Source organism: Ambystoma mexicanum, chromosome 8, assembly GCF_040938575.1.
Source record: "Ambystoma mexicanum isolate Mex_15411 chromosome 8, UKY_AmexF1_1, whole genome shotgun sequence".
Taxonomy (NCBI): domain Eukaryota; kingdom Metazoa; phylum Chordata; class Amphibia; order Caudata; family Ambystomatidae; genus Ambystoma; species Ambystoma mexicanum.
Genome location: NC_090929.1, coordinates 1,186,889,246 through 1,186,911,026, shown reverse-complemented (window position 1 = coordinate 1,186,911,026; position 21,781 = coordinate 1,186,889,246). Strand labels below are relative to the sequence as shown.

General features: G+C 46.5%; 1 protein-coding gene across 1 annotated transcript in view; it reads right to left on the bottom strand.

The window, feature by feature from the left end:
• The window catches only part of ANKRD22 (ankyrin repeat domain 22), a 472,549-nt gene extending 450,978 nt beyond the window's left edge, over nt 1-21,571 (bottom strand). Inside the window, exon 1 of the mRNA XM_069611281.1 lies at nt 21,227-21,571. Within this exon, the coding sequence (XP_069467382.1) occupies nt 21,227-21,247 (21 nt within the window). The 5' untranslated portion in view covers nt 21,248-21,571. The remainder of the gene's footprint in view (nt 1-21,226) is intronic.
• Between the last annotated feature and the right edge of the window lie 210 nt (nt 21,572-21,781).

The window sequence follows — 21,781 nt, the reverse complement described above, 5'->3', positions numbered from 1 at the left end:
TATAATTTTTATTATTATTATTAAGGGCCCTCTTTCCACCTGCCCTGCATCCCTACAGGGACTCCTGTACCTCCCCATACCTGCCACTGGGGTCAGGTAGCTCTGCGGCTCTTCCTGGGATCGGACGTCCTTACGCAGCACCGACGTTCCTTCTCCCTCGTTTCATCGGCTACTCGGTTCTGTGGTATGCTTCCAGCTTCTCACGGCCACACCACCAGTACTGTCAGGGAGGTTGCTTTCTGCCTGATCTCCGCTGACTTCCACAGCTGCTCGCCTGTGTCCACCCCTCTGCCTGGTTCTTCTTTGGACCCAATTTGAAACTCCCGGGTTCGTTGCGGGTCTAAGACATCAAGTACTTCTTCAATTTCCTTTTTATTATGTAGGCTCTACCCTGGCGCAACATCCACACCTGCAGTGGGGGCTGTTAAGTCAGTCCCTACTCCTCATAGGGGCTACATTGTCCAAATATGTGGCTCAGGCAAACACTTAGGGCTCTTAAGGATCTTCTTCGTCCCTGTACCTTTGGCTATCTTAACCTCTCAGATGTTACAGAAGTACATTGGTCTATTATCACCATGGCAGTTTGTGTTAGACGAGGGGTCTAAGGACTGAGGGTGTGTGCAGGTGATGGGTGGAGGGTGGGTATACCACATTCACTGAGATGTTCTCCCTGCTCCGTAGAGGGGAGGTCTCTTCCCATGAGATCCTCCTGCTGAGTACCGTCCCCAGGATGCTACTAGGTAGCGGCTTCACCACCCTGGCCTCATGGGAAGGGGTTCCCCCCCGGGGTGAAGTGATGGCATCTTGAGATTCGTCACAATATCTAAATATTGAAAGCATCCCAATCCGGAGGCACTCTCCCAACTGATCCGGGGACATGATATGATATGAATCTACCAACCTCCCAAAGCTGGCTTGCCCTTCCCAAACCCACTTCACACCAGGGTTGAAAGTTTAGTGTCTGAACAATACGGTCTCTCAACAGTGGGGCTCAAATACAACTTAAGGAAGAGGGCCAAGATGTGATCCACCTAGAAGCACTAAATTCTTTCCAGATCGACCATAATACGCCCAGGATTGGATGTGCAATTACCCTTCTGGGTGTCCTATTCTGAAGAACCCAAAGCCACTTGCCCAACGAGATAGGAGCCAGAATGTGTTTTCTAAGGCAATCCATTTTTGGATGTCTGCAGCTCCAGATGCTGCTCGAGCAATGGCCGTTGCTGCCTCGAGGAGCTACCTTATAATAGAACACAAAGTCAGGGAATCCCACCCCACCCTCTTCTCTGGGGGGGAACTAGGGTCCGATATGCTATTCTATGTCTGGCACCCCCCACAAAAATGTCAGCAACGCTCTTTTGTGATCCTCAAAAAACAGAGGAGGAACAAGCACCGGCAACATCTAAAACAAAAATAAAAATTTGGGGAGTATATTCATTTTAACACAGTTCAGCCTTGCCATCCAGGAAAGGTGAAGTCTGTCCCATCTGTCCAAATCTGACTTGACTTTGGCCCAAAGAGGAAGGAAATTCTCCTCAAACATATTGTTGAGGAGCCATGGGATCTGAACCCCTAACTATCGAAACCCATCCTCAAGGACCAGAACTGGCAAGCCATGTACATACTCCAAATCCTCTGCCTCCAATGCCCCAGCAGGAAAAGAATCTGACTTGTCCAGGTTTATTTTGAACCCTGACAATTTCTCATATGTAGATAGCTCCTGTAGCAGATGTGGTATAGAGTCCCAAGGGCTTGAAATATATATAATAAGGCATCACCTGTGGACTGGCTCAACTTGTATTTGCTGTCCCCTGTGATGCCCTGCACCCTCTGGTCAACTCTGACACCCAGCGCCCAAAGTTCCATTACAAGTGCATACAAGAGGGGAGAGAAGGGGCAACCCAGCCTTGTCTCCCTATGCAAAGGAAACACTGATGATTCACACTCATTAACTGCAACTTTGGCAGTGGGGGCGGAGTATAGGGCCCCAATCTACTGCAGCCAATTTTAAGCCCATTCTCATGCGATCGAAATCCGTTTTTTCGGCATCTAAGGATACAATGAGGGCCCCCCTCTGCGCTACCTCCGGGGAGGCATGAAGGTTCAACGTCATCCAAAGGTTATCAAAACCTTGTCTATTTTGCACAATCCCCGCCTGATTTAAATGTACCAACTTATGAAGGACCATCTTCAGTGAGGATGCCAGGATTAATAGCTTAGCATCAACATTGAGCAATGATAACAGTCTGTAAACCGAGCACTGTGTCAGGTCTTTACCCATCTTACCAAGCACCGTATTTATAGTAGCCAGGAATGAGGGAGGCACATCCCGTGTCCTTAATAGCATAAAAAACGCTTGCTAACCATGGGGCAAGAATGTCTTGAAACTGTTTGTAAAAACCATACTCACTGGGTGCCTTCAGGTGTTTGGTATGTCAAATAGCCTTAAGGACCTACTCAGACGAGATCTCTACTTCTAGCCGTTCCCTCTCCCATACAGTTAATGAGGGTAAGGGCAACCTATCCGGGTACCCCTCAACCTCAACCTTATCTATCTCCCCCCTCACAGGTATATAGATTCTCATAAAACTCTGCAAATCATCTGAGAATACCCTCTGGGGTCACCTTCATCCCTCCATCTCCATCCCTAACCTGCTCCACCCACCTATCTGCCCTTATTGCACAAATCCTATTGGCCAGAATTGTTCCTACCCTATCCCCTTTCTCATTATATCTCTGCTTCATATATTGCATGCTTCCAAGTACTTCACCCAAAATGAAAACAAATGTAATTCCAGTCTCTTCACCCTGACGGAATTCCTGGGGGATTCCCCATCACCCCACCCCCTCCGATAGACTGTTTTTTAAACATCAAATGTCCTTCTTCAGCCTAGCCTCTACAATGCCCCTCTCTCATTTCTTCTGAGCTCCCTCCGCGATGATAAAGCCCTTAATTGTGGCTTTCGCTGCATCCCACACATATTTCATTGGAACCTCCTCAGTATCATTAGTCTTAAAGTAACCCTCAATTTCTTTTGCCAGGAAGTCCCGAAAAACGTAATCTTTAGAATAAACTCATTACACCACCAATGTGCAGTAACCCTATTCTAGATTCCCAATTTCCATATAGCATTGACCATGTCATGGTCCGATCACTCTATAGTCTGAACTTCCATCGGCCCTACATATTACTGCTGTTCGCGGTGCACCAAGATGATGTCTATCCTGGTATAAGTGCAGAGAGGGGTCAAAAAGAATGTGCGCCCCCTTTGCTGACCAAGCCTGGACCTCCACACATACATCCAGAAATGGTCCCTTAGAAGGCTAGCAAACTCCTCATCATCCCTACTTCATGTCGTATGAGCATCTCCTCTACCTGTCTTCCTGTCCATACTACGGTCAAGGCGCAGGGTGAAGTTGCCTCCAACGGAATTGTACGATCGGACTGAGAAAAAAAATGGTCTGACCGTACAAAAAGTCAGAAAAATGCTACCACCAAAAGTTCGAACACCAAAGGTTCGAACCTTTGGTGGTAGCATTGTAGGTAAGTGTGTATAGTGAGCGGGGTGTTGGGCGGGGGGAACACCCCTGAAAAAAAAAAAAACAACAAAAAACGGGGGCTGCAGGGGTGTCCCCCGCAAAACCCTGCTCGGTCCCAGGAGGATAGCTCAGCGGCAGCGTGCTCGACTTGGAAACAAGACGACACGGAGCAACACAGGTTCGATCCCTGGGTCCGCGCTTAGAAACCTCTGGGTATTAAGGGCGTTATAAATAACATATCATATCATATCACTAAACTGTGTGGTATAGTGAGCGGGGGTGGCAGGGGACACCGCTGCAGCTCCCAAAAAAAAAAAGAAAAGTACCCTGCAGCGCTGGTTCCCGATCACGGAAGTGAAAGGGAACTGGCGCTGCAGGGACTCAGCATGTAAAAAAGGTAAGTAGGGTTTGTTTATGTTGGGGGTGTGAGTGGGGGAGTGTTGAGGGTGTGGGTGGGGGAGTGTTTCGAGTATGTTGTGGGTGTGGGTATGTACAGGTTTTGAATGCATGTTCGCATGGGGAATGTGCAAACCTTTTGTGGTTCGCACATTTCTCATGCAAACTTTTCCATTGCAGACTTTTACGCGACGGAAAAATCACCCAGATCCGCCTCCAACCATGAGAAGTCCCCCACACCAATGCTTCAACATATGGAAAGCGGACTCCAAGAACCTAATTTGGCATGTGTTGGGGACATAAAGGGTGGCCAATGTGACCTTTGTGTCTCCTAAATACCCCTTCACCATAAAAAGTCTACTATCAAGCCCTTGTCACTGTTGAACTTCCTTCATCTGTACTACTTTCGCTAGAACAATACCCACTCCATCCTTATTCTTCTCCGCATGGGAAACCCAAAATACTTGTCCAATCCCCCCTCACCCAGTCAATCCTCATCCCCTGGCCTAAAATGAGTCTCTTGTATAAAGAGAACAGAGAGGCGAACTTGCTAAATGCACCACATAACAGGGGGAGTTAAGCCCCTTTACATTAAGGGCCGCCACCTTAATGTCACCCTTACTGCCCCGTAAAAATCTGAACGATAACCAACCCAAGTTTACACACAATGCCCAGCAATGAAACCCAACATGAATGCGTGGAATACTCACTGGTCCCCACTTGCCCCCTTGATTAGACCCCAAACTCCCACCATTTCCATCCCTGGACCCCACACTTCTCGTAGGGTCAATAATGTAACATAACTGAGATGCCCAGCTATCAACGGGCCACTAGGATCGTACCCCGCCACCCCATCAACCAGCTCAATCGCTCTTTATCAGAAATAACCATTAATACTAATATGTCCATCGACACATAACATTAAAGATGCATGTCTGGTCTAAACCTGAGTACTTTGACAGAGAGTATGACCTTTTACGATACTTTGTTTCCGCTCACTTTCCCTCTGACCCCCGGCTGTGCAAAGGCCTTCTTAAATTGTTCCCTAATCTGCAGCTGGCCATCTTGCATCTGAGAGAGTCTCTCCTCCTGAATCTCCTGAAGAATTTTCACCCCAGCTGCGTTGCCCTGTTTCACCTCATATTATTTGCTTCTAAACTCGAATAACAAGGCGAAAGGGAACCTCCATCTGTAGAGCACCCCCTCAGATCTGAGCCACGTCATCAAGTGCTTACAACTCCTTCACTGGTCTAGGGTATATGATGGTAAATCCTGAAAAACCCTATTGAAAAGTTTCCACTTCTCTGGCCCTCCATAGAATGTCCTCCTGGTCTCCAGCATCAATCACGGACTAGACCCTTGAACCGGCCCCTCTATGAACCCTATCAAACAAAACTTCTCTGTGATCTACCGAGCCTAGGAGCTCCTTCACAAACTGTTTCATCTTCAACTCCAGACGTTTCAGTGTTTCGCCTTCCTCTCCACACCCTAAGATTGTTCCGACGCTCTCTGCTTTCCATATCATCAAACCTGTATTGTGTTTCCTATATTTTCCAGTGCCTTAAGTCACACTTGACCTCCAGGATGACAGTTGATAATTGATTATTTTCTAGTGCTTCAGCCTGCCTTGGAACTTCTCAACCCTTTCTCTGATGACCCCCATTGAGGACTGCACCACCATTCTGAAGGTCTTACATTCTGTAAGGATTGCATGGATGTCATGCTGTCGATCCTTCCCTCCTTTGGATGAAACATCCCTCTTCCATTTGTGAGTCACCCCAACCTTGCACCAATGTAGCACACACACGAGATGTTAACCCTGTATCTCAGACCCCGCCGCTCTTATCCCTAGCAGGAGGTGCTGTCACAGCCACCAACACTATCCACTCCGTAAGGGTTCCAAAGCAACCATTGGGACAGTCACTGCTTTCCGTGACATTTTAGTTCCCCACGCTACCAGGGCCACTGCCACTCCACCACATATGCCAGCACAGGTCTCCAATGTCACTTCATTGTTACGCGGTCCGAGCCCGCCAGGGTTACGTTTCAAAGCTCTGTGCCTGTACCTGGGTCCTGGTGAGACACGGTCCAACAGGGAGGATTCCCTACCTGTAAACCACTCTGGATTCACTAGGGCTGAAGGTACTGTGAGCCGCCTCCTTTATGTACAGCAGCACTCAGTGGTCTCCGATCGCCACTCCTTGCCTTCACAAGCCCCACTGTGCCTCGCACCTCCACAACACCTCAGGTGCTAGGCCAGTATCACGATAGCCTCCACTGCCTACAACATGTTATTGATGCCCATCGGCGTTCCTCCACAGAGTGGATTTCGTCCCCACCTTCAGGATCCTCCTCAGCCTAGACCACCTCTGCCGACCGAAGGACCTTCCGATGCCGATCGCAGCCTCTCGGTCAAACACCCCCTTGATTCACTATGTTTCCGACACCAACCGGTAACCTCCACTCCCAATGCTATGCTTCCAATCTGCCGTGGCCGCCTAAGAAGCACCCAGGCTCCCTTCCACCTCTACTCCAGAGCCACATCAGGGTCACCAGTATGCCCCCTGCAGAGCACCTCTAAGGGCGGGTGTGTTTACACCAAAGCTCTGTGTATGTCAGGGGTCAACAGGGGAATGGGTGTGCCCTGTCAGGGGTCTCAACAGAGAGATGTACCGCTAATTGAACAAGTTGAGCCAGGAGCGATCTGCTTACATGGCCATTACATGGCCATTACAGTATGTGCCCCCTGGCAGTCTTCTGATGCCCCCTTTTAACAGGATATGTTCATTGCAATCTAGGTTAAGAAGGCTATTGGGAATGGATTTAGGAGCGTAGCTATGAGAAGAGCACAGCCTCAGCCCAAGAGAAGTCCATTGAACCCAGCCATTCGGTTGAGTCTAGGGGAGTAAGTGGAAGGGCTTTGCCCTCCTGTTTTCTTGTGCATGGTTTCAACATTCCCAGACTCACAATGATAGCCTTGTGTTGTTGAATGCTTGAAGAGATGACTATTGCAGAGGCAAGGACATGCTCATGTCCTTAAAAATGTTACAGAATACGACAAACAAGACAAAATGGGGGGAGGGCCCAAGCGCAGCAACCTCCACCTGATGCTCACAATCTTTTCACGCAACACAGACAGATGTTTTTTCGACTCTATTGATCACTTTTCACAGGTGAGTGGCCTACAGCCCACTAGATCTCCCTACAGGAAACTCTAAATATCCCTCAGTGTATCTATTCTTTATGCCTAGTCAGCGCTGACGTGCCGCCTATCTAGGAAAGGGGATAGAAAGACTGACTCAGTACTTTCCCAGTATCGCAAGGTTAAAATCCAAACACTAGTGAGAGTACAATCTACTTTAATTCTACCTCTTTGGTGTATTAAAAATTCAGATTCTTCTGCTATATGTTTAAAATCGTGTGGTCTTAGATACTGAGGCTCTCAAACAATCTGAATGTCCTGGGGGTTCAGGGATTTAGCCTGAACTCACTAACGGTCTATCGGTTTCAGCAGACTATGCTTACATCTGGCTGCTTTCTTTAGGACCAGAGCGCAGCTGTGCTCTCTATAAAAGCAGAAGGGTGACGAGTCCTCTCCTGTATATGAGTAACAGAACGTGTCTCTTTGATTTCCAACCTGCATGGGAGACATAGAAAAGTGTAAGGGACATCATTCTATCTAACCTCATTAAATCTTTTGGAACATTTTATTTTTTTAAATGTTCTTACTCACCACTATGATTATGGTATTTGTTTCGGAGTATGTGGGCTTATTTTCTCCACATTCTCCCTGTAATGAGAGAACCACATATGATATATTCTGGATTCTGTCGTATGCACACTTTAATTTCAAGATCTGTGTTTTGTTAAGGTTCCTTTTTCAGTATCAAATCATATCTGCCAGTTGTTGGCTAGACTCTCAGAGGTATCCTGTTTGTAGATATCTCTCTTTCTTATGTTGGAAAAATACCTGCAGTTAGATTATTCATCCTAGTGATCTTTCTCTGTTTTTTTAATTGCTGTGTATACATATGCTTTTTATATCATGGGCTATCCGTTCCTCTCACCAAGGTAACCATCAATTTCCCAGTTTCATGCCTCAGTTGTTATGCCTCAGTTAGTGCTCATTCATAGTTTGTAAATCTCTTATGCTGTGTTTGACTTTAACACTATTTCCAAATTAGGGGTTTGTACTATTGTCATTAACGGTATATTGCATGTGTATTTCTATATATGTTATCTCCAACCTCGGCTATTATGAGTCCATTTTTACTCAACGTTCGCACTTGTTAGATGCTCTCCATGCTTACCGTTTGTCTGGTAAGCCCCTCACCAGGATATCGGCATTCCTGTAATCCTTCCTCTACATGCCCGCTCATTACCTTGTAACCTCTGCGTCTCCTTCCTCACGTTAAATACACGTAATTTTGTCACGTGTCTATGGTACGCTGGAGCTCTAAATGTCATGCTCCATCTTGGAGTGGACTCTTTTGTTCGTACTGTATAGTCTTGCAGGTCTTTTTGTATCTGCCTTTAATTTCTCCAAGTGTTTATTTGTTTTTTGCAATGCTTGAAGCTAAAGCCATATATTTTCACAATTGTTGTAAAATGTGATATTGGGTTTCAATTTTCTCATATCTTAATTTTATCGCCGGCTGCGGACATTTGCACGCACTCTGACGCACTTCGTCACATTGTCCACTCTGCATCATCATTCTTGCCGCTAATAATCATATTGGTGGGTAAGAAAATTGACTAAAATAAAATGTCCCAAAAGACTTAAGAGGGGGTTAGGTAGAGTGATGTCCCTTACACTTTTTTATGTCTCCCACTGCAGGTTGGAAATAAAAGAGACATGTTCTATTACCCATATATAGGAGAGGGCTCATCGCCCTTCTGCTTTTATAGAAAGCAAACCCGGCAAGCTGCACTCTGGTCCTGAAGAAAGCAGCCAGACGAAAGCATAGTCTGCTGAAACCGGTAGACCTTTAGTGAGTTCACACTAAATCCATGAACCGCCAGATTGTTTGAGAGCCTGGGTATCTAAGACCACAAGATTCTATAGCAGAAAAATCTGAATTTTTAACACACGAAAGAGGGAGAATTAAAGTAGATTGTACTCCCAATAGTGTTTCGGTTTTAACCATGCAATATTGGGAAAGTAGTGAGTTAATCTAGGGCTAGCCTTCTTTCATTCCCCTTTCTTAGATAGGCGGCACCTCAGCGCCGACTAGGGACAGACAATAGATACACTGAGCCATAGTTAGACTTTCCCGTAGGGAGATTTAGTGAGCTGTAGGCCACTCACCCTTGAACAGTGATGAATAGAGTGAAAAACAGAAGAGGACAAGCCTACGTGTTCATACTATGGTGGTGATTCGGCATAGTATACAAATGTATAGCATAACATAAAGAAAAAAAAGAAAATGTTTCCAAGATGAACATTGAAAATGTTGGTGTCCCGTGAGGTGACTTTACTGCGGCATAAAGAGCTGTAAAAGTAACAAAGTGTGTAAAAGCCTTTTGGCAACATCTATGTAAGACATGCAGCTAAGTGCAACTTCCTGCAGAGGAACCCTGAGCTGTGCAGTGACTGCAGTGTCACACAATATATTATCAGATCAAATTAGTCACCCCTCTTTCGGACTTTCAGGCTGACAATATATCCTAGAGCTTGTCTCAAGGTCCACAGCAGCCCCTTCTACTCTTTTGTTCTCCAACTACATTCACCTTTCACACAGTCTATCCTTGACCAGGTGATATCTGACCTCCCTACTTGCCAGTTCCAAATGAACAACTTAAAACAAACCTTTGTCGATACGAATATGTCAGACCCTCAAAAGGTCGAATATGAATGGCTACTGCAACCTTACAAATGGTCAGCCAGAAAAAAGAAAACAAGCTAATTACTCACAAACATGCATGTGACAAAACACTGGCTATGAAGAAGAAGCAGCTCCACAACGAACTAAGGAAAAATAAATAACTGCTGCTGGCCCAGCAAACACAAAAAAGGAAATCTTGTAAACACACTTATAGTAACTGGGTTCTAGGCACAAAGATTATACAAATAAAATGATGCGGAGCAAATGCTACGTGCAATGGCAGGTAGAACCACAGGGATTTATGGAAGCTATTGAATGGTCAAAAGACAGAGATAGATCTAATAACAACCAAAGTAGTAGAATCAGCATGGATTAGTTATTTTACCCGGTTATTTCAGAAGAAAAAGGTAGACTCTAACCTTGACGAAAACATGTCTGACATACCATGGAACCAAAAATGGGATTACACTGACTTATGGAATCATATTATGCGGCTCAACCCCTCAAGAGCTCCAGGCCCAGATGGTCTGTCTAACCAAATCTTGAAATATAACCCTGAAGCATGGGCAGGCCTCTGCCCGAGTCTCTTTGAAAAGATATCCGAAAACAAACAAATCCCTGCAATATGGGGTTCAGCAATTCTGATACCTATATACACAAAGGGAGACAGGGGCAACCATAGCAACTACCGCCCAATTGCCCTGCTCGACCCCCTACAGAAAGTTTTCGCTTCATTTCTACAAAAGAAGTTGTCTTACTGGGCCATCACAACAAAAAGAAGCGATCCGAGGCAAGCTGGATTTACACGTGGTGTAGGGACTAACATCAACTTGCCTTTATAGATTTCAAGTTGGCCTTTGACAGAGTAAATAGCTCGAAATTGTGGAACAAGCTAGGAAAGTGGTAATGCCCAAATGAAATCATAGAGCCAATAATAGCACTGTATGCAAACACCAGCATAAGAGTGAGACTTTCTAAGACCGGCAGTCAAAAGTGATACAGAGCTGGAACATCTGAAACAAGGCTGTCCCTTGGCAGCAACGCTATTCTCTCTCTACATCTCAAACCTGGGAATTACACAGATACTACCTACGGCGAATCCACTGTCTATGAATGGGACACTGGTACCCTACTTGCTATATGCGGATGACCTAGTCCTTCTGGATCGAACACAAGTGGGCCTCCAGAAGAGGCTGGTCACACTGGAACGTTACGTAGAAGAAAACAACCTTATGATCAATATCCAAAAGACCCAAGCTGTGTGCCTAACGCGTCAAGAGGGAAAAAAACAGAAGGTTCTGAAGTTGTATCTATATAACAAGAAGCTGGATGCAGTGAATAAAATAAAATATCTAGGCAAATGGCTGATTCAAGGGATCCCAGAAAAAGATTGGCAAGATCAACTAAGATCAAAAGTGGAATCTCTGGCAAGACAAGGACTAATATTACACAAGAAATTTTAAGTTTTCGCTAAAGCCGCTAATAACACCGTATAGACAAAAAGTGGTTGCAATTTTTTTTTTTTTTGTAAACTCTTTTTATTGATTTCACAAATATATACAGCAGCAAAACATTCCTAAATTTACATTGGGAAATTTGGGACCAACTTGAGGCAATCTTCTAGAGAAAAATACTACACCTCCCAAAGTCTTTTCCAATAAACAGAATACGATATGAAATAGCCACTCAATCGTTAAGATCAATCATGACTTGGAAATCACTGGATTTGTACAGAAAAACGATACTGGAGGAAGTGAATCCCCCATTTGAAATCTTAAGAGCAAAGCTTCAAACATCCCATGCTGTAATCTTGGATTAATGGAAAGAAACCTGTATCCACAAAATACATCAATTTGACTCATCCATAGAAACCTTAAAGTTGAGACCGCAAATAATCAAACAGAAAATCCAATGATCTGATTGGATAGATACAATTCAAAAGAAATAATCCTATAAACTGGCAATAACAGGAGTAGGAAAAATCAGAACCCTGAGCCAGCTCCGGGCATACTTGGTTGCCTTTCCCTCTCAAAAAACAAGGGATCTGTTCCTAAAAATGAGGCTGAACATACTCCCAACAAGAGAAATGACAGACTATGCCAATTTTGTAAAGAGAATAATGAAATAGAAACTTTGCATCATATAATCATGAAATGCAGAGCCTTAAACGAAGAAAAACAAAAATATGCTGCAATGTTATCAACTACAAACCTGGAACTATCTTGTGAAGAGAGATGGTCAAAAATCAAGTTGGGAGTTGACAAGAAACTGACTTTTAGATTAACCCAATTCTGGTTTAAGATTATTGGGAATTAACACAACAGACTTTGAAATGGAAAAATGGAAACGAAGGACACTAGATTTTTCGGGTGTACTTAAAATTGATGTGTTTTTTCTTTACTTTCTTCCTTTCTCAATTTTCAATATCTGAAAGATAAAATTGTGATATATTGAAAAAAGTTTTTGTTCAAACTATCTCATTCATTAAAAAATAAAAATAAAATAAAAATGACTATTCAGGAGTTATATTGTGTGAAAAAATGTAAAACGAAATCCAGGGAATTAAAAAAAACACCACACTTTAACTGGCAGACTGGAGCTCATCTCAAGTCTATCACCAGCCAAACACTATCTGGTATTAACTACCTATTACCCCTCTAAACTGGTTCACTTAGACAATTAAGTAATTGCATGTTTAATCTCTCCAGGAGAGTGATGCGTCTGAATATCTTTTTCCAAATACCGCTGACATCTGGCCCTCTGTATTTAGATATTGCCTCCTAAGTCAACTGAGAAGAGCAAGGAGGACATGTACATTGTTTACCTTTACATATAAGGGACAGAGATAATCAGATTTTACTTCATTAATATAGCGATAAACCCTGCTATGGCAGGCAGACAATTCTGGAAACGGTCTGCCAGCCCGAGCCAGGTAGGCCGGAGTGCAGACCTGGGAGCTCCCTCTAGGGGATAGTTTTAAAGTTTTTTTTTTTGGACAAGAATTGGACTCCATGCGTACTGAGTGTGCTCAATTTCCACTAAATAAACAAAACAAAGGTGGTTTACCCCAAAGAGAGCAGAAAAGGGAGTAAGTCAGTTTTCTATTTCTATAGCTGGAGGCCAGAGACTGAGACTACGCACGCAGGAGCAGTTAAGTGCAGTTGCTGGGGAACAGAGGGGAGGGGCAGTGTGGGCCTGGGAGATGGCAGACACCTGGGCAGGGCACTCAGGTGGCCGAAAGAATACGAGTGGTTACTGTGGGATTCTGCTCGTGTTCCTGGCCACCTGATTGGCCTGCGCTTCTCCCCCAGGAGCGAATTCTGTCTATCCAACTTCTCTGTCTCTTAGTGCAAACAACGTTCACCTTCCCGAACATCCAAATCTTGGGCTAGGACACCTTCTGGAGTCAGGCTTGGCAGTCCCAGAACTACTATTCGGGAACTTACCTATGGTATCATAAAAAGATACTGCCGGTATTTTAGAACTTCATAACTACAGGATTGCCTGAGCATATTCTCGCTACTACTCGATCTTTAACCTATAATTCTTTCAAAACTACCTTGGAATACCAATTTGTACATTAATAAAACACATTTTCTGTGTTGCTGTCACTCGCAGTCGCGGCCATCGCCGTTACTGGCGATTTCTTCCGCGTTGGAGTTTGAGAGGACGGAGAGGAGGGTTACTTTAGTCCTTTTTCTGTGTTCGCGTCCACAGCTCCGAACGCGGGACGCAACGCTGCCGGGAGTATTTAAATCCCCGCCTCCCGGCAGGTCGTTGCGTTGCAACCCCCTCTGTTGTTTACCTTTCGACTCTGGGTCCTTCGCTCTTCCTCTGCACCTCGCTTTGGAATTACTCAGGGGTTTATTCCCCGTGGATACTTTTCTCCGGGGTTCCGGTACTCGGAACACCGTACTTTGTTTTCCATTTCTCTCCGCCGCCTTCCCTGGGCGGCGCTAGCTGTGCCTTTTTCTCCGGCGGTCTCACGCTCTCTCTCTCTCGCTCTCTCTCTCTCTCCCTCTCTCTCGCTCCCTTTTTCTCTCGTTCTCTCACCTTGCTCTTTTGGGTCCAGTCAGCGTGGGGTTTTCTCCCGTGCTCCTCCGCAGTGCTTTCTTGGAACATTTTCGACCTCCACCTCAGCCTTCTCAGCTGCTGCCTTCTCCGCCTGCGCTTCAGGCCTACTGCTATTGTTGGACTTGGACGTTTTGTGGCCACCCCTTCAGTGGTTGGAGATCCTTCGCTTCCTTCTTTTCATCTGTGAACAACTGGCCTTCTGAGACAAGTCTTGACACCTCTTATCAGGGTTTTTTCCCCTTGTGGGTTTTTCCCTGCATTTTCTGGCTTGGTCCCGGAAAGGAGGTCACTGTGCCGCTGTTCTCACCCAGCGGCCACAGTGGCTTCTCTCCGTGACAAGCCCACGCACCAGAAAAAGGAGAGAGACTACCTGGCACGTCGAGGACTGCAAGATACCATCGACTCGGAAAGCTCAGGTGAGGAGAACGTGGGTACAGGGGGAACTCAGCCAAGGGTACTGTTCAATTCACAGATTGCAACGCCAAAGAGTATCACGATGTCAGCTGAGGAACAGGTCCAAGAGCTGTGGAAGGCTTTCCAGGCTATGTCCCAGGAGCTACAAGGGGTCAAGACTGAGAACGCTTTGCTTACACAAATGGTTGCGGCTAGGGAACCGACTCCCTCGGAATTGCCACCCATGGCGCTGTCCTCTGGGAAGTTTGATGGCTTCCCCAAGAAGGTGAAGGAGTTTCTTGAAGCATGCCTGGTTCATTTCACATTCAGACCCCGTACCTTTGCTACAGATCAGGCCCGGGTGGGTTTCCTAATATCCAACATGACTGGAAACGCTCTGTCCTGGGCCACCCCATTGGTGACTAGTGGAAACGCCATTCTGCAGGACTATTCGGGGTTTCAGAATCTTCTCAAGCAGACCTTCGAACGACCAGAGCTCTCCTTCACAGCCTGCGAAGACCTGTTGGATGTCAGGCAAGGCTCGCTAGAAGTTTTATCATACATCTCCTCTTTCAAGACATTAGCAGCCGGAGCAGGATGGCCCGAGACAGCACAGTATGCCATTTTCAGAAGAGGACTGAAGGAGGAAATTAAAGACGAGCTGGCCAGATCTCCTCGTTCTCCTACTTTCTCAGATCTACTTTCTGCTGCCCTTCATATAGAGTATCGCCTTCAAGAGAGACGAGTTGAACGTCGTAAGCAAAGGATTCCTGGCCATATCTCAGACCCCTCTGTACCCGTTCTCCCTAGTCGCTCTACTAACATTGTTACTGAAGAACCCATGCAGATCGGTGCCACCAGGGCGCCCTTGTCCGCAGCTGAAAGACGTCGCAGAAGAGAGAAAGGACTGTGTGCCTACTGCGGATCAGATCAACATCTTCTCAGAGACTGTACAGAGCTGTCAAATAAGAGGTCGGGAAACGACTACCCTCGGCGTCAGTAGGGACAAGCGACTGAGGGTCTTCGAGCAATCTTCATCGTCCCTATGTCTCTCTGTCAGTGACCTCCTCTGAATCTAAGGAGGACTCCAGGCTTATGGTCATTCCAGTACAACTCAAACTCGGAAAACATCAGGTGGAGACACTGGCTCTATTAGACTGTGGCGCGGCAGGAAACTTCATCGACACCCTGTGGGCAGACAAGGTGGGTCTCCGTCGGATTCCCCAGGCAGAAGGTCAGAAGGTGGAAGGTGTGGACGGTTCGCCTTTGTCCTCAGGTCCCATCACCCATACCACTGAAGATCTCTCCTTGATGATCAACCAACATAAGGCAGTTTTGAGTTTTGATATTATCAGGGCTGCCCATTTCCCCATCATCTTGGGCATTACCTGGCTCCGTCGACATAATCCTCTGATCAACTGGACCGAGAATCAAATAAGTTTCAGTTCCCTGTATTGCGCAACCAACTGTTTTTCACTGGAAGGTCGAGCTGATCTTCAGCCAGTCAAGGTGTTTCCCAACAACCATGTTGGTATCCATGCTTTACCCAATTTCTGCTCTGGCTTTTCAGAGGTTTTTCAGGAGTGCCTCCATGCCAGACTTCCACCCCATCGGCCAGAGGACTGCACTATCGATCTGGAGCCCAATGCCTTGGTTCCATTTGGACGGATGTTCGCTCTCACCCAAACCGAGAGACAAGTTCTTCGGAGATACTTGGATACCAACATGGAAAATGGTCTCATCCAACCTTCAAAGTCTCCAGCAGGAGCCCCTTTGTTTTTCATTAAGAAAAGAGATTCCGCCGATCTTAGACCCTGCATCGACTACAGGGGCCTAAATACAGTGACAGTCCGTGACCGGTATCCTATGCCCGTTATCACGGACATTATTGAGGCGGTGCAAGGTGCTCGAGTCTTTACCAAACTGGATCTTCGCAACGCATACCATCTGTTGCGGATTGCCAAGGGTGACGAATGGAAAACCGCGTTTCGTACTCCTCTGGGCCTATTTGAGTATAAGGTTATGCCGTTCGGTTTGGTGAACGCCCCAGCAGTGTTTCAGATGTTTATGGACCGAATGTTCTCCGACATGCTTTCCATCTTGGTCATCATCTATTTAGATGATATTTTGGTTTTTTCCCCTAACATGAGAGAACACATAGCACAAGTACGACGAGTTTTGGAGCGTCTTAAGGAGAACAATCTACTGGTCAAGGAGGAGAAGTGCAGATTCGCTGTACCTTCGGTACATTATCTGGGATATGTTCTATCAGAAGGAGGGATCGCCATGGATCCTGACAAGGTACACGTTATTCTTGACTGGTCGGCCCCGCCCTCTGTCCGGGAGGTCCAGAGGTTCCTGGGTCTTTCGAATTACTACAGGAGATTCATTACTACAGGAGATTCATTCCAAACTTTTCGGAGGTGGTGTACCCCATCACCCGCCTACCCGCCTATCCTTTTTCCTGGTCTACTGAGGCGGAAAGAAGTTTCTGTCATCTGAAAACCCTCTTTTGCTCTGCTCCGATTCTGCAGCATCCCAACCAAACTCTTCCATTTATTCTGGAGACAGACGCCTCTGCTATAGCTGTCGGAGCAGTGTTGCTTCAGTCCTTCAACAAGGTGGAGCATCCTGTCGCCTATCTCTCCAAGACTCTTTCTCTCAGCCAACTCAACTACTCGGTTCTGGAGAAGGAATTGTTGGCGATGAAATTGGCTTGTGAGGAATGGAGGCACCTTCTCATGGGTGCCCGTCATCGGTTCTTCATTCGCACCGACCACAAGAACCTAAAGGCTTTACAGGACATGGAATGTTCGAACTCCAGGCAAGCTATATGGGCCTACCTATTTTCGCAGTACGACTTCCAGATCACGTACATCCCTGGGTCTCTCAACCGTCTGGCTGACGCGTTGTCTCGCAAGGATTCCCACTTGGAAACGGTAGCTGTCAAGTCTGAGCCATTGTTCCACAGAAATCGGATCCTAGCCATGGTAAGTTCTTTTCTTCAGGAGGTCAAGGCTGCTGTTGCGCAAGAGGCTCCTCATATCTCTTTTTCCGCTGATTCTCCTTTCCAAATCAAGGACGGTTGGGTCTTCTACAAAAAGTGGTGGTATATCCCTGAAGGGTCGCTGCGCCGGAAGATCCTTAAATGGTGTCACGACTCACGTCTAGGCGGACACAGAAGCGGAAATGGTACGTTGGAACTTATCTCGAGGTCGTTTCTTTGGCCCAACATCAGGAGAGACGTGTTCAACTACGTAAAGACCTGCCCAACTTGTGCCAGAGTCAAATATGCCTCAGGGAAGCCCCTAGGACTTCTCACCCAAGTGGAGATGCCGACTCGCCCATGGGGACTCATCTCCACGGACTTCATAGTGGAGCTTCCTGAGTCTGAGTCATGCACATGTATCATGGTTACGGTGGACTCTCTAAGCAAGTTAGCCCATTTCTCTCCTCTTCCTGGACTCCCTTCTGCCACCAAGATGGCAAAAACATTTGCCCGAGATATCTTCAAGCTTCATGGTATCCCCGACAAGATAATATCCGATCGAGGAAGCCAGTACATTTCCAAATTCTGGACGGCTTTGTGTACTCGATTGGGAGTGGAAAGGGCCCTTTCCTCTGGGTTTCACCCACAGACGAACGGCCAAACGGAGCGACTCAACGCAACCTTGGAGCAGTACTTGCGATGCTTTATTTCCCAGCGTCAAGATAATTGGGTTTCTCTACTCCCTACTGCAGAATTTGTTTACAACAACTCCAGGCACACTGCCACAGGCCTATCCCCTTTTTTTTGTACCTACGGTGTTCACCCGCGTTATTTAATGCCCGAGGTGCCCAGTTTCTCTAACTCTCCAACTGCGGAAGAGGTGCTAAGAAATGTCAAGGAGGCCAGGGACAGTGCATTGCTAAGCTTGGCGGATTGTAGACAGCGGAATAAGACTGAAGCCGACAAACATCGCAGGGAAGCACCTTCATGGAAACCCAGGGACAAGGTGTGGTTGTCCACCAGATTCCTTCCCAGATGGACAAAACCTTCTAAACTGTCTCCGCGTTTCTTGGGACCTTTCCCCATTCTCTCCAAGGTCAATCCTGTTGCCTATCGTCTAAAACTCTCTCCATCTCTCAGACGCATACACCCTGTCTTTCACGCCTCTCTTCCTAAACCCTACTACTCAGATCCACATCGCCGGCCTCTCAACCGGTATCTTCCTGTCACTGCTGCCAACCAGGAAGAATACGAAGTTTCTGCCATTCGTGATTCTAGATTCCTTCGTGGTCGGTTGGAATACCTCCTGTCATGGAAGGGCTACCCGGTATCGGAGGATTCCTGGGAGCCAGCTTCCCAGATACATGCCCCTCAGCTGTTGGCTAGGTTCCATCGCTTGCACCCGGGTAAGCCCGGGTGGTTGCACTCTAGGGGGGGGGCATACTGTCACTCGCAGTCGCGGCCATCGCCGTGACTGGCGATTTCTTCCGCGTTGGAGTTTGAGAGGACGCAGAGGAGGGTTACTTTAGTCCTTTTTCTGTGTTCGCGTCCGCAGCTCCGAACGCGGGACGCAACGCTGCCGGGAGTATTTAAATCCCCGCCTCCCGGGAAGGTCGTTGCGTTGCAACCCCCTCTGTTGTTTACCTTTCGACTCTGGGTCCTTCGCTCTTCCTCTGCACCTCGCTTTGGAATTACTCAGGGGTTTATTCCCCGTGGATACTTTTCTCCGGGGTTCCGGCACTCGGAACACCATACTTTGTTTTCCATTTCTCTCCGCCGCCTTCCCTGGGCGGCGCTAGCTGTGCCTTTTTCTCCGGCGGGGGGTCTCTCTCTCTCTCTCTCTCTCTCTCTCTCTCTCTCTCCCCCCTTGCTCTTTTGGGTCCAGTCAGCATGGGGTTTTCTCCCGTGCTCCTCCGCAGTGCTTTCTTGGAACATTTTCGACCTCCACCTCAGCCTTCTCAGCTGCTGCCTTCTCCGCCTGCGCTTCAGGCCTACTGCTATTGTTGGACTTGGACGCTTTGTGGCCACCCCTTCAGTGGTTGGAGATCCTTCGCTTCCTTCTTTTCCTCTGTGAACAACTGGCCTTCTGAGACAAGTCTTGACACCTCTTATCAGGGTTTTTTCCCCTTGCAGGTTTTTCCCTGGCTTGGTCCCGGAAAGGAGGTCACTGTGCCGCTGTTCTCACCCAGCGGCCACAGTGGCTTCTCTCCGTGACAAGCCCACGCACCAGAAAAAGGAGAGAGACTACCTGGCACGTCGAGGACTGCAAGATACCATCGACTCGAAAAGCTCAGGTGAGGAGAACGTGGGTACAGGGGGAACTCAGCCAAGGGTACTGTTCAAGTCACAGATGCATCATTCTAAAACAGTGGTCTTCAAACTGTGGGGCTGGCCCCCATAGGGGGACCGGAAGAATGGCCATGGGGGCATGAGGCTCTTCAAAAAGCAAGTACAGTGACTAATGTCAATAGAAAATATAAGCAGATACGGCATCTGGGGGCCCGGCGACACTATTTCAAGGGCGGCCTATGCAATATTTTTACTCAAGGAGGGCTCAGCATAAAAAAGTTTGAATAGCACTACTCTAGAAGATAGTCCTTATATTGTGGACTAACGTGCATCCACAGTAATGCAAAACATTTACGCCTGCCTCACTTCCTCCAAGGATCTGAAACCTCCTTCCGGGCACCTCCTCCCTTTTGTTTCACTCTTGCTTGCCTTACCAACATACTAAAGTCTTGTTTCCAAAGTGGGGGCGGAGGGTTGTAATATGCCAAGAACAAGAATCGGCACTTTAAAACTACTAAGGTGGTGGTGATTCAGCGCAAGCATAGAAACACCTCATAACATCCCATCTCTCTCGTACCTGCATTCCAGTGCAATAGTTTCCACTTAAAGGTGTTGGTAATAGCCAAAACTAATGAATGACTGAATCATGTCCAGTAGATGCCAGATGTATCCGCACGTCCCTGCCATCTCACAACTCTGACTTCCGTGGAAACACACTACCTTTGCCCTCCTCTTGCTTTACGGATCTATTCCTATCACTGTGGAGCAACCATATAAATCCACTTCTTATATGTTATGTCATGTTAAAGGCTTTTATACCGCGCATTGTTGTCACCTGTGTGGTTATCTAGCCCTCCCACACATTCTGGCAGTTGTACACCATATGGAGTCTAATGCTTCCGAATTGTAGGTTTATAGATCGATTAGCAACACCGATGGGTTCACAAGATCACTCCATGTCACCAGAACACCACCTTCGCATTTCCAACCTTTTATGCAACAAGCAAATGCATTCTGGGAGTTGTATTCTTGTCGAACTTCTAGTGAACAAATTGCATTTAACATTATGCAAGTCTATGCAAAAAGGACAAGCGTACTCGTTCTTGGCACTTAAGGGTTTAACTCCTGACGTAAAATGTAAACGTTATGTCCCAGTGACAAGGAGTCACCTGATGATGCTAGACACTTAAACTCATATGCAATTAGGAGTCACGTGGTGATGCTAGACACTTAAACTCATATGCAATTAGGAGTCACATGGTGATGCTAGACGATTAAACTCATATGCAATTAACAACCTATTCACCAAATGCATACGGTCCGAATGTTTGTGTAAGAGAGGTTATTATGGAACTTTGTTTTAAAAAAAACTATAAATGTACAACGAGCATGCGCGCAAATTGTCGATTTTTATAGTTGTTATCATACATTAAATAACTGAAAAAAAGGTCTTAACAAAACACACGTGCTTAGAGCCAACCGTTGTTAATTTTTGTCAACAGTCTGTACACGACTCAGCGTCTGTCTGCTACAAACACATTAACGGCGCAGCCACCAGACTTAAAAAGTAATATTTTCAGAATCTGGGTATGCATATGCTAAAAGATATTAAAAAGCATACGTGTTTTCTTCAGTTACAGGAAAAGTGTTTTGAGTCGCAAGACGGTTTCAAGCGTAAGAGTCGAGCTCGCGCCCTTGGCACAGGAATGATCGCACGTACCTCTGAGTACAGGATACCCATATCTGCGCTCACTGGAGATTACAAGATATGTGCGCTCGATTCAGAAATAGCAGGGATCCTGCCGGTCTTCGGGGTGATGTTCACGTGTTCAAATCCAGTCGTGGTAAGAGAGAATCCGCACTATGCAAACAAGGCAACATTCTTTGCTTAACTACTTCTGCCAAGCTGGGAGTGGAAAAACAGCCTCGTAAGCGTAACGTCCTGCGTGCAAAACCCAGAGCGGTGATGAGGCAGTGTCAGTTTACACACCAGGAAGACAAACCGGTACGAGTTGCAACAGAGGGGAAGCGTTTCCAGCCCAGTTTTAAACGCAGAGCTAACAGCAGAGTTTCTATCATGATAACAGTGGTGGAAAGTGGGAGGTGGAAATAGGAATACTTAAAAAAAGCTGATAACCACGTGTTTGGGGGTGGGTGCCTGGTCGTGTGCATAAAGTCACACGGTTTCTTTAGATTAATTTCGGATAGCATTACTTTGTGTCCTGGCAATTGAAGGCTTTCAATCAGAATGGGGAAATTAAAGCTACATTTGTCA